We start from the raw sequence: 14100 nt of genomic DNA on the forward strand, positions 1-14100 counted from the left end.
ATTTTTCCTTCTAAGTCATGAGTTTCATTACATAAAGGCATTATTGCAAGTGCATGGCATTCACAAAAAAAAAAAAGAAACAAAAAAACCAAAACAAAACAACAAAGCAAAACCCCAATCCACAAAAAAACCAAACCCCCCAAAACAAAATACTAATATTATATTCAGAATTTGCATGTACTTTAAAACTTTCCATTGGTATGGAGAGATTCCCGATTCCCTCTATTCCCAATACGCATTGTTTTGATCACAATAATATTTTCAGTTATAATATTTTTCTGGTGTTGACATGGAAAGAAAGGAGAGGTCACATGCCACTTGTGTGGCACTCTGCCAGCTGCATCCCAGGAAACCTAAATCCAATTCCTAATTTAGCACACATACTCACTAAGGAAGGCAATTTGGATGTTCTTCACCCAGCCCTCCCACTTACACATGCAAAAGTAAATGAACTCATGAAGAGTTGTAATGACAAAAGTCAAGATCTGCTTCTGTACCAAAACATGTCCCTTATGTGTAAAGGGCCGAGAAATGCAGCACTCGATGCTCTAGAAGGTTAAGCACCTCTGCTTTACTACAACCAATTAAAAATGAATAGCCATAAAAGTGCAGATACTACTGTAGGGTAATAAACTAGACTTTATCAGTGACAGTGGTGCACATTACAAACTTCAAACTCATTCCTTGTTCTAATCCATCAGAAACTTCCTGGCTTTAACAGGCTATAAACAGCAGAAGCTTTGAAGTCCGAGGATTAGGATCACTAATAGACAGAGTGAACGAGAGGCTGGCTGAAGAGCCAAGTGGAATGCCCTGCATGGACCTGGAATAAAACAAGTTAATTTAATCAAACTGACCTCTCTCTAGCCATAGGCCAAGAGATTACAATGGTTGTAACAGCAATAAAGGGACAAGGGACACTAAAAACAAATAGTTATTTGCTTCAATGCAATGCTTAGGCTAATGCAAGGATATAAGTGCTTATGCTTTCAACTGTGGTCTCAAGTCCACAATTTTAAGCTCTACAGGCAAAGACCTGGTTTTTTTTAAACTAGTTTATGATTTAGTGGTAGTAGAGGCAGAAAAAAAATTAACATACTATAATTTTCAAGATTAACACAATGATTGAAAAGAAAAGGTCATTGGAATGATCTATTTGCTTTAACTCTCCTGTATCTCAGACTCACTTGAAGGAAATGTGGAAACAATTCATTTGGGTTAAATTCACCCACATTACATGATCACGTAACTGTATATATCACTAAGCATTTTTGCTTTTAGAAAAGAATTGCTTACTGCAAAAATTCCTTTTGTTACCAATTTATACACAATTTTTACTCTAAAGGGCTGCAAAACATTTAATAAGTGGCTAAACTTGAGGTATTTATCCCAGAAGTAATAAAGAACACTTTTTAAAGTAAACAATAAAGCTACTCTGCTTTAAGCTGGAGCAAGATGCCAAAATGGCAAATGAGCCAAGTGATTGGTAGCATTAGCTTGCCTCTGAGGGGCTCTTATGAGATGGTAAATTGAGACAAGTGGTCAGGGATTAATTTCTACTTTGCTGCTATGCAGAATAACTAACCTTGAAGAGTAGAACACAGCAGCAGTTGAAGCCTCTGAAAAGTGAATTACAAAGTGAAATCCTAACAACACACTTCATTCACTACAGAAGACACAAGAATCCACCATACAGTATTTTTTGGAAGATGTATTCCTAGAAGGCAACATTTCTTGTCCCACAAAATCCCCACATTTTCAGATCAGAATGACAGACCCATATGTACAGCACATAGGAACCAGGCTCATTTACAGCTACTATATCTACAGTATTTAATCCAGAATGAGAAGAGGAGGCTTTAATTGCCTATCACAATGCTCAGGATTTTAGTACTGGTGTTCAGAGCTTGAAGAAGGTCACCCTAGGGAACAGTAAGCATGGAAATAAAATGAGCAGCATTGGAGAGTCTGTCTAGCCCAGGAGAGGATTACCAAAGGCCAAGCCTAGCTAGCTTCCTTTACATGGGGCAAGATCTCCCATTTACTCCATGGGGATTTCATATTGGAGTTCTTTAACGTCAGGACCTGTGTTTCCATCTAAGGATCTGGGAGAAGATTAGGAGCAGCATGGTCTCATGAGACAGGCAGCTTGGGGATGGGAAAGAAGGCTGGACACAGAGCAGCCCATGGACCGTGCAGTGACATTGCATGGAAGGAGTCAAAAAAATATGGGATAAGGATCTTGGGTTTGAAAATGTAGGCAGCAAGCTGTGAGCACTGGGCAGCCTGAGACTGAGGTCCTGGCACAATGGGATACAATACAGCAGTATGCCAGGCTGGCAAAGCACATCTCAGCTACTGAAAATTCAACTAGTAATTGAGAGTTTTACAGCACTGAATTCACACTGGAGTCATTAATACACTTTTGAAACCAAACCTTCTTCCAGAAATCTACACATTTAAATAACTTGGGAAAATGCCTGTGAATGTGTCCTTATTTTAAAATAAGCACAAATTAAAAAACAATTTAAAACCCATGCAGATAACACCAGACTCACTCAAATACTATAAAGAGCAGCATAGTATATCATAATGTGTTGGAAAGAGAAATATTTCAGAAAAGGCACTTATGTATTGTCTTACTGGGCAAGCACTAGCATTTTCACACAATATTCTAGTAGTATGGAAACTCCATTTTGGACACCCAAAATGTCCCAAGTTTTCATTCCATCAAACAAAATATTCACTTATTTATAACCCCAAGCATTCAAACTACTTTGCTGCTTAGAACCACATTTAGTCCAGAAACAGTCCAGTAGCAGTAGTATATACATTGTGATAAGAGACTGTCTACAGAGAAACAAAACCAGTATTGACAGATCAAAAATAGGCACCTCCTTACTACTTCCCCCAAAAATATTAAGGACAGAAATGTTTCTATAATACTGTATTTGTAACTTTTGATTTAGAAGCTAGCAGCACAACCACTGGTAGGCTTTTTGTATTATAATCTACTTTGGCTTCTGTTATTTCATTTTCAAACACATTGCCACAAAAATTTGAACTGATTATTTTGAAAGAACCATGAAATACTTCTGGAATATAAATGATCTAGAAGAGAGGTCATTCTGTAACAGGTGTCAATAGACATGCCATGCCCAGTTTCACCTTCCTCCACCACCTCCCCACCCATGGCTTCTTACCTTCTGGTGGATTCTTATTCTGGTTGTTCCAGACTACCAACAATTTGGATAGACTAGGCACTTTAGACACCTCCGTGATGACTCGGAAAAGGCTCTCTACCCGGTCATATGTCAGAACTATGGCTGTGAAACCTTGGGATTGAGGTGGGATCAGTGGAAGGAAGAGTGGGTTGCTCACACTGCTCCATTTCTGTGAAGGAAAACAAGAAAACAGCAAAACAATTTTATTTAAGTAAATGATCACAGCAGGGAGTAACTCATCCTGCCAGGCCCTAACCATCAGATTTGTAATTTGCTCAGATCAGGCAGGCTGACTCTTCAATTCTGACTTCAGCAACTTCTCAAAACCTTTATTCCAATCTCTTCATTATTTCATTTTTTTTTGTCTAGCTGTAATGTTGCAAACAAGTAGGGGTTAAGGTAAAAAATAAAGTGGAAGAGGCAGATAGATTTTTGGAGAAGGAAAACCAAGATGAATTGAACCCAGCATGGCTCAGTTCTCATTTACTAATCACTATTTCAAGACATTTATATGTATAGTCAGGACTCAATAAACAAAGAGAAACTTAATCAGCACTACAATTTCAGAGTGAAAGAGTGTTAACAACAAAACCAAAGCAACAAAACCATAAACTTGGCATAAAATATGCACCCAAGCAAAAAGGGGAAAAGCAGGTATGAAGAGGAATAATATACTAGCTTCCACAAAGTTTGCTCAATGATGGAAAACCCCCACCTATTGCATTAAAAAAAAAAAAATACGAGATGCAAAGATGAATTTCAGAGAGTTATCTGCTCCTTGTGAATTTTAACTAGGGCATCCCTTTTAAGACTTTAAAGGTCTTACTTGAATACACTGCCAGTGTAGAGAAGCCAGCCCAGACAGCAAAAGACAGACAACTAAATTCCCACTGAATGTGCCAACCTCCTCTGGAACTGACAACGTGGGGGAGGAAGCAGTGAAGGGACCATTTGACAAGAATGAAAACTCCAGCATTTTAGTCTCAACTTTTCCATTCCAACTGAGATTCCAAGCAGGGGTTGGACAGAGAAGCAAAGGGAAAAACCAAACCCTTTGAGACAAGGTGAAAAGGGGAGTTGGGAAAGCAGAAACTGAGTGATGCTGTTTTGCAAGGAAGTTTTGAATCCTAGCCTGTAAAAACTATGAACACTGGTAAGAGGTTAGGAACTGCCAGCAGTTTGCAGAAATGCTGTGAAATCCTCCAGCTAAACTGATACCATAAGCCTGCTTGTATCAGGGGTAAAGCAAGTTTTACAGACTTAGAGTCACCAGATCATATTTGTAGGAATTAAATATTGAAATTTTGTTTCCCAATTTAATCTTTGGGTTACTTTACACACCAATCAATCACCTGTTTAATGGTTAGACTTCTCCAATTAGAATGACTTAAAGGATGAGGAGAACAAAGAACCTATTTACACAAAGACATCATAACGTTTTGATCATTTTGGTAAAGGAGAAAAAAGTATGACGTGAATATGATTTCCTTCTATGAACAAATCAAAACTGAAGAGAGCATAAATATATGAGGTGGAAAAGTTAAGCACAGCATTGGCACACTCTTTTGTCCAGGATGGTCTACGGGTAAGGATCTGTCAGTAGGAGTAATATGCTTTAGTAGACTTCCTGAAATAGCTGGAGAGACAGACTGGCCTTCAGCTACACACACTTTATTAGGTCTGGTAAAAGCAGCATTCATCTTAAACTGTTTGTGAGGATCCTAATGAAAAACACAAAGTTCTAGTTTTTACCCAAGAGGAATAATAGGATAATGTAGAAATAGTAATGGTACAGTATGGAGCTTTGGTTCATGAAAGGGACATGGCTACCTGTGAAACCATACTCAGTGATTCAGAAAATATACATCCATTACTTCAGCAACTGACATGTGCAGAGACAAATCTGCTTTTAGATTATTACATTTTCTGAAACTAAAGCTTTTCTACATACTTTGCTAGCTGTACAAAATGACTGGTGGCAGATGGGTACAGCCCCCTGATTTCACTGCAGCTTCAATAATTCCTACAACAAATCACAACCTAAATGTTACCAGAGTATAATCCACCTCATTAAAGCTTTACTACAGACTTGTTTCCACAAAACCCCCACCCCAAGACTGCTATTATCTGAATGACCCTGGTAATGTCAAGCAGCTTCTTAACACAACTCTCAGAAACCTCTTTTCATTAATATTTGAAACAGAGGTTTAACATCATAATCAGAGTGCCAAGAAAATACTATGTTTCTGCCCTGCAAGAAGAAATAACTGGTAGAGCCATCTGCAGACAATGTTCTATTTATTACTTACGGGTGAGAATTGCTACCTAGATTAATGATTCCCATTTGAAGTTTTTCTAGAAACTTTTTCTCTCCTTCCACAGCACTTCCTAACAAATTGCTTGCTATAATATCCTTTGAAAAGGGTTATTCGTTTTCCATAATCTAAGACTATTTTAGGTACTTACAGAAAGAAATACATTGTGCATATGTGTGCAAGCACATGCATATGTACCTAAAATAGTAATGAATTTCTCTTGTAAACTTAAGTTTTAGGTACATTCCTCAAATTCTAATTTCTACTACTTTCAGAAAGGCATGAAAATTCTCCCCTGCTGGTCATAACTTAGGAAAAATAAGGCAACTTTTAAGGAGGTTTTGCTCCTGCACCTACTAAAGGATGATGGAGGAAGGGAAAAGCCTGCAGACTCACACTAATGGATGGGAGAATCATGCCTCTCATTTCAGAAAAACATTTCAAAAAGGCAATTAAGCATCTCTCAAGTGCCATTAAGAGCCAACCCCCTGCCGCCTGCCTGAAGAGTGTGTCTACAGTCGCAGACCTATTGACCTCACTTTCTGCAGGAAATCAGGCAAATTCAAGCCTCCATAATTTGCTAAAGTCTTCCAGATTTCTGCTTGGGAAAAGCAAACCATACAGGCAATTAATACAACAGCAACCTAATTAAATCTCCATTATGGCAGCAAAGCATGAAATGGCTAATGACACAGGGATGGGTTCTCTCAGTCAGTGCTCAAGCAACCAAGTGATGAAGGCACATTTGCTCCATTCCCATCTTTATTAACATTCTTGATGGAAATTCACAGGAACTTTCACTCTCAGAGAGGAGAACAAACAGCAACAGTAGATTGATCATCCATCACTTTTCTTTGACAAAGTGCTGACACTCCACTATGGATAAGACAACACTTCACTATCACCCTCCCAGCTAATATCATTAGAAGAGCCAGGATAATTAATCCAAGATTAATAGATTACTTGCTGTGAATCATTTTGTGGGTAAAAAGGATCAAATTCTAATGTTAGTTTCCTAAGAGTAATTTCATGTCACTTAAGCCTAGCAGTCTGAATTGTCTGACAGCTTTTTGCAGTTCATATCAAAATCCAAAGTAGTGGGACATGAGTGACAGTACAAACTTAGGAATCTCCTGAAGCTGGAAGAGAGGAGAAGTCAGGAATGGTGATGTATACATATAAGCATTCAGACTGCTGCAGCTGTGCTGTGCACACTTTCTACAAACGTGTATGTATAATAATGCCTTAGAAACAAGGCACCTTCCTTTACTATAGCTAGATCAAATATTGTCGTCCCCCTTGGTCATTAAAAACAACCTGATTCTATTTTAAGAAAAATAAATACATTAAGAACAAGGTATCAAAGAAGCTGAATTCTCATTATGTGGGAGGCTTCAGACTGGACTTGATGTGGAGTCTTCAGGTTCAACTTTGCAGACGAGTTTGAAACAGACCTTTCTTAGCAGGATACAGAAGGGAGATAGGTGCTTCAGAACATCGGTGAACACAACTGGACTGAGAAATGGACAATCCTAATATTTAAATGCTACAGAGCCTCAAAGACATTGGTAAAATACCAGAGATAACTAAGACTCGATCCTACCCCAAAACTTCTTAATTGGTTGTGCACCATTGAAAGAGACTTGAAAAAAGATACAGCAGACACACTAGAAACTACACCACAGAATGGTCTCTGGGAAAACGAGGTTGTGCAAGATCTTCGCTGTTAAAGAAGAATCAAGAACTTCCCAGCTATCATTTAGTAGGTAAACTCAGCAACAGCACTCAAAAAGGATAAAATTTCACTGCTCCTACAAACAAGACAGTGAGTTTTCCTCCCTATGTATTTTATTCTCAACACCTAGCCTGCTTGTTGTAAACTACATATTAGTGAAACCACATAGTCTGAACAACAACTCACTGTCTTTTAAAAGCACAGAGGTAAGGACAGCAGTGTGTTGAACTCAGTAGCTAAGCAGTTCTTCTATACATCTAAGCAAAACAGAGATATATCCCCAGCCCCCATGGTCAAGGCTTTTTAAGCTGGGTTGTTCTTAATATCAATCTAACCTCAATGTGGTTTCAATTATGAATTACCAGACCAAAAAAGCCTTGATTTATTCTATTTTTCTCCAATTATTTATGGTAAGTTCCTATTCAATACTTTGAGAAAGTATTTCATCATGCTTCCCATCCTCAAGTGGTCACAGGGTAAAACCAAAGGAATTAACCCTCTCTACTTGTCCAGAGCCAACCATAGTGTTACACTCAACAGAATCCCAAACCAAGTTGCAGCGGCCACCTTTACATGTTTTAATGAAGATCATAAACACTCCTCAAGAAAAAAATTAGCCACAAGACAGACAGGAATTTCTATCTACTGTAGAATAATTCACTGTGTAAGAAAAGAATCTTAACCTCTGGACAGGTAAATTAAAGAAACAACTGTTATATCTTGTTTCACACTCACATAAAAATACCAATATTTACAGCTGCATACGTGAGGATATTCAACCTGTTCATAATACCAACACAAAAAAAAAAATCAATAAACTGAAATTTATTTAAGATAAAAAAGAACACCTCTCTTCTAGCATAATAAATAAAGTAAGATTTCATCCAGCTGATTCAAACCATCACACAAGTAACTGGAAAATACAGCAGGAACAGAAATCTAATCTTGTTCAGTGGAAAACATACCAAATGCGCACTGCCCAGAAAAGTGCTAGCTTGTTCTCATTTACATGTAAACAAGAAAGTGCCAATATTTGCTTAATGCTTTGAAAATGACATATGGTACTAGGATGGAAGTATAGTTATAACAGTAGCATTATCTGTAAACTGAGGACTATAAAATACTAGTCAAAGAGGTTAGGAATAGTTTAACTTCTTAACAAGTGTCAAGTGCCTAGTAATTGGCAGGACCCACAAAGTATTTGTAAATTAACATCCTACTTAGGTTTTGCTAAATGAATGGCATTTGGGGCACTAAGATAATTTTGCTATTTTAGTTTAAACCAAATGATGGTGCTGTTTTCTGCCTCACTGGAAGAAATGAAATCTGGTATGTTTATTGTTCACATACTGATATTCTCAAGTGATTATTAAACTCTGGTTTGTATCATCCAAGGTCAGAGCTCAAAAGCAGCCCCTGACAAAAAAAAACCCTCTAATGTTTCATAGGTCTACATTATAAACAGGCTTGAAAGAATTTCAACAAAAGCAGCTGAAGAATTCTGGAACCCTGTCTTACTCATTTTTCAGAAAACCATATATGTTAGTGAGGTATGAGGCAAAGAGGGGAATTTAAACAATCTACAATGAAGTATAAGTGAGGAAGTAATTTACCTCTATTAGATCATAACAAAGTACTTTATTGAAGGTAACAGATCACATCTCGAACCCAAGCCATTATTTCTAACCCAGCCAAAACGGGTAACCATCAAAACGCACACTGTAGAATCGGTCATTTTCTGGCTTACTTGGATGTAACTGATTGCTTCTGCCTAATGGATAATGGTTGGGGCCAAAAAATACAAAAGACATTAAACTCCCATACTTGCAGAAAGAGACTGACTGAGATATAAAGGACTCAAGCAATCCAGCAATGAATTTCAGGCCCTCAAAAGGATTTGATTTGCTCCTCTTCATTAAAAGGAGGAAATATCTCCTAGTGCACTTTAATTCGAAGTATTATTCCATAATATATTAGCACGTTACATGCTACTAGTCTTCCATTTCTTCAACAGGACAGTGAGTAAGTTGAAAAATAACCTACTTTGTAACTTTTTTCTTTAGGAAGGCCAACAGGGTTCAGTCAGCCCATAAAAACACATAAAACTGCTTGGATCACTTCCCCAGTGCAATGTACTAAGTATGGAATTAACTGTATATGCATTTATCTTCTAAGTACCTTATACTCCCTCCTGGAAAAACGCTCTCCTGTACCACTGCTGGATCCACACTGTGGTGAAGATACTCAGGCAACAGTCTTACTAATATTTTGAGCCAATATAAGCCAAACTAATGCCAAGAAAACCAGCTTTCCAGCCACCCAGTCCCTCCCTTGCACACACCCCCACTTTTTTTTCTTTTGCTTGGTATGTTTTATATGAGGAACATTATTTTGGCTAATTTACTACAAGTGAAATAGAAAAACCAAAAAGAAGGTAGCACATGAAAAAAGAAACTGTTATCCAACTGTAGAAAAGTGCAGGACTGCTTCTTTGGGCAGCAGTACCTACTGTAGTGGTTTAAAGTGTTTGGGAAACTACAAATTCAACACAAGGCAGATGTTTCTTTGTGTTGAGACTTGAGAAATATCTCAGGAACCAGAATAAAGCTCATCCATGTGCAGATCAGTATGCTTCACAAATTTTAAGTATCATTTCCACACTGACTGTACAAGGTAACAGCCATCCCCCAATCAGTGCAATTTTGCAGTAAAAACAACATCATTATTATGCTTGCAGATATGTCTTAATTCCTATTTTGAAGTATCTGAGCTAAAATAAAAAGCAAAGAGAAGCCTACCAATCTTACTTTGCAGGTGACATCAAACTTCAGGCAGCCTTCTGTGAACAATGCAGCTTTCTCAGCTTTTTCCTCACACATGCTGCTGTTACAAACTAACTTAATTGAATATTTGAGGCCTCTAAAAATCTCTTATCTAGCATATTTATATGCTGCAATTTGCCAAGTGTTTGCTAACTCAAAATAGAATCTATTCTACTATACTATGATTAAAATCCTAAATGGAAGAACTATACAAAAACTTAGAAGATAGACTGAAATCAGATGATTAATCTAATTCTGGAAGCAAATGCCATGAGGCTACAATAGCTCTACAAAATGCAGAATATAACGTGCACCCTGGAGACTTACAAGCTATTCTAATTGTTGAAGTAGAAATAATGGTTATACTGCTTTATCTAACACCTGAAGCAGTTGTAACAATTGAGCAGCACAACAATTAGTAACCAGAATATTTTACCAAACTTCTGCTGTTATTTTTCAGGGACCTAGTGACACACTAAGCAAAATTAACCCCTATAAGCACACACAAAAAAGCCCCCACCTTAAACCAAGGAGTCAGGCAGGTAAGCAACCATCGCCAAGGGTTCTCTCCAAGTATCCTTCTCTGCATAACGATCTTGCACAGCAAGCTCATCGTTCTGTTAGAAAGGTGAATTTGTCCTAGCAAATAAGTTAATAAACCCCTTAAAGCTGGCATTTGCCTGTATATATATTCCATCTGCAAATCTATGCTCTCATTTTCAAAACCTTGCTATTCATGGCACAGGGATCTGAGCTCTATTAACAGTCTTCTACTGATTAAAGAAATCTGTGGCTAATTTCAGTCAGCCCTTAAAACAGTGACTGCACCTCTTGTTAATGTGTCCACAGCTTCTACATACTCCTTCTGCCCCTTTGTGTTCCTATGGAAACACATGTAACAGGAACGAGAGCATACAGAAGAGCATTGCAGTTAATCCCTACTGGCCACAACATCACATGGAACAAGCAGAGCTAAAGGACTGGGCGCTGATTTGGCTAAGTTCAGAAGCAGAATACACATGGCAAGTTCTGGAGATTAGTTCTGGCCAGTAACATAAGAATTTATGACACCCAGTTACTCACACCTTTCACTGTGGTATTAATGTTAACTCACAGGTGCTTATTTTAACACTTAGTTATATCCTGGCCCTGAGGCTGACCTGAAATAATTTTCTTTAAAAGCTTCAGTGATGGGAGTTTATTTAGAGAAGAATACAGCAATTTTCTTGTAAACAAAAAGCACATTAATTACTTTGCCTTCTTATCAAAGTCAGAGGACACAGTTGCCATTTTCTGCTACCTCAAATGTACGTGTGTAATTCCTTTCCAACTACAGTGTTTCATTCAGGCTTACCAGAAATTGTAACAGTGCTATGAGTGGACATTAGGCAGGAGCTAGATGAGACACACACTCAGGCTCAAGGGAATTATAACTCTGTGACAAGCAGACAACAACTTTGGAACTCTGACTAGTGCATTTATTTAAAAAAAAAAAAAAAAGTATAGGAGAGAACCCAGGAGAAGATATTTTTACATTCCCTTTAAAGACTGAGTAATCCTTAAAGCATTTTCTTAACTTCACGAAGTGTGTTTAAAGATGCTTGGTTTTGCTAGCATAACTGTAAAGGTGTTAAGATATTCTGATTCCCATCTTGTGGAGCACATACTTGTGCAGATTAATTTCTTCCTTGAATACTGGTAAGTGCCACATTTCCTCTCAAAGGAATGACAACAGGAAATTATTAAAGCGTTTGGCTTGACAATGCAAACGCAACTTCTGAAGCACAGCAATGAGCTTCTAACTCTTCATCAACAACTGTCTGCACTCCATCGGCCTGAAGAGTTTAAAGTAAAACACACTCTACTGCTGAGTACTCCTACCCAGCTTTCTTTCTCTAAACCATCATAAAGCAAGAGAGTTAACAAGTTTGGTTTTATTAGTAAAACAAAACTATTTTTTGTATTTTGACACAGAGAAAATTAACTGATAAGTTAAATTGATTATAAGTTATAATTATAAGTTAAAATCATCTACATGCTCTTATAGAGTGAAAAAATCAGAACCAGCTGCTTGGTGCAAGAGGTTAATTAATACTGCACTGTTTTTTTTAACAGAAGCAAATCCAAACAGTGAAACTTTAAATTAAACCAAAAACCCAAAAAAGGCAAAAAAAAACCACCCAGCAAAACGTTGATCATCAGTTTCTATACAAGAGAAATTGTTAAGAAATAACATGCAGAAAATTGTAGGCAGAGGAATAATTAGCTGTTTCAACAGAATTAAATGAAAGATCCTTGCAGATTGTTTGAGATCTTCAGCATTTCCACTAGTTTCTCTGCAGTCATACAAACTGCATCCAGATACATACAGTGCTCCAAATTCTCCCTGAATTCAACAAAAATAAATAAGTGTGTGTGTGTGCGTGAAGGAAAAATAAATAAATAAATATATGAACAAGGAAGCAATTTAATGTGTGCAATGGCAAAAGTTTCATTCTCATCTTAGTGCCAAGACATAAAATGAACTGCTAGTTATTTTGCCAGTTATCATAAAATATATTAGCTTCATCTGTACAAGTTACCAGCACAACACATACACACACAAACTCACATACACAGAATTATTACCAAGTTTTATAGCACATACCTCTTATACGAGAAAAAAAAAAATCCACAATTTGTTTTATGAGTAAATCAAATGAATTAACTTACCACAGCTGGGGGATCATTCCATTCTTCATAAGAAATGGCAGCATATGGGTAAATTCTATCATTGATAATCTGAAGAGTAGCGAGAGCAATTGTTTTCATCGATCGAAAATATGCTTCCCAGAACCACCTTGCCTGTAAAGAGAATAAAATTCACTTTCACATTGCACAGATCCAGTGCTTAATAACCAATTTTGGCTTGCCATGCACAATCTGTTCCATGCAGTCTACATGTCAGGTGGAAATTAAATTAGGAGGCATGTTTATTGTAGATAGAGTATTTCCATAAAGCCTGAAGGCTTCAAACTCAACTCCGCCCCCTGAAAGGACTCACAGCCAATAAAAAGCAGCAGTATTATTTTGGAAGTGATTAAACAGAATGAGAATATTTGAGGGAAACAGGTCTTCTCACTTTTATCATATGCTTTTCTCCTGAAAAATGTCAAAAGCAGATTGACTGTAGAACAAAATTAATTGCTGTTACACTCCATTTTTTTTCTAAGGCAAAGGAATCCACAGTGCAGTTAAACAGGCAAATAAAAGCATTCTGCTAAATGATGGAACTTAGAAGTCACTTTTAAACATCAATATTAGAGACACCCGATCCAATAGAGAATTTCTGTAGTCATGAACCCTACCAGACTAATACCTTCCCAAGTCTTCCAAAAAGCCTCATATTTATACAAGTAAATAATTATCATTTTCACATAAAAGTGCATGTGCACGCCCATTTATTACATTAATCTAGACTAATTTACAGCAAAGTGTAAAACTGCTGAAATGAAGCATGAGATTGCTAAACACAGGTGCTCTGAATTTCACAGATGAGTAAAACTAAGGTCCTGTGCAAGTTTTCATCTTGTCCCCGTTTGTGTGCAAGACAGAAAAGCTAGAAGCAGGAGCTTGGAAATGAAAATGGTGACTTATCTGACTCTCTTAAGCGATATAAACATACTTTTTCAATCCCTAGAACTATCAAATGATCCTGTAGGTCCCCATCCAACCCAGAAGGAAATGTGCTTAACCAAAACTTGTAGTTCAAGAGTTCTGGCCCAAAAGATACGATTTTTTTCAACTTTATTTTTCTTCAGGAAATTGGAGCACCTTGAACTGCCCAGAAAGTAATTTCATTAGCAATCTCCCTATGCTTAATTATCAACTATAAGAGTATGTGCTTGCATCTAGGAGGCTGAACAATTAAAACAAACGTATTTTTTCATTAACTAGAACCTTTAGAAGCTTTCAGAGTCAGAATACATCTGAAGACAATACACAAATTTGGGTAAGTGCTATTT

At 37.3% G+C, this 14100-nt stretch overlaps 1 protein-coding gene across 3 annotated transcripts in view; it reads right to left on the bottom strand.

The window, feature by feature from the left end:
- The window catches only part of EXT2 (exostosin glycosyltransferase 2), a 74740-nt gene that overhangs the window by 27183 nt on the left and 33457 nt on the right, over positions 1–14100 (bottom strand). For all 3 annotated transcript variants that reach the window (XR_014852676.1, XM_085062625.1, XM_085062626.1), the window contains 2 exons: positions 12809–12940; positions 3204–3393 (listed from right to left, as the gene is read on the bottom strand). Coding sequence is in view for 2 of the 3 variants with exons in the window: in XM_085062625.1 (XP_084918751.1) it covers positions 3204–3393; positions 12809–12940 (322 nt within the window). In the remaining variant the exon portion in view is untranslated. The remainder of the gene's footprint in view (positions 1–3203; positions 3394–12808; positions 12941–14100) is intronic.

This window comes from Lichenostomus cassidix, chromosome 5 (assembly GCF_008360975.1).
Source record: "Lichenostomus cassidix isolate B80296 chromosome 5, HeHo_3.0, whole genome shotgun sequence".
Taxonomy (NCBI): domain Eukaryota; kingdom Metazoa; phylum Chordata; class Aves; order Passeriformes; family Meliphagidae; genus Lichenostomus; species Lichenostomus cassidix.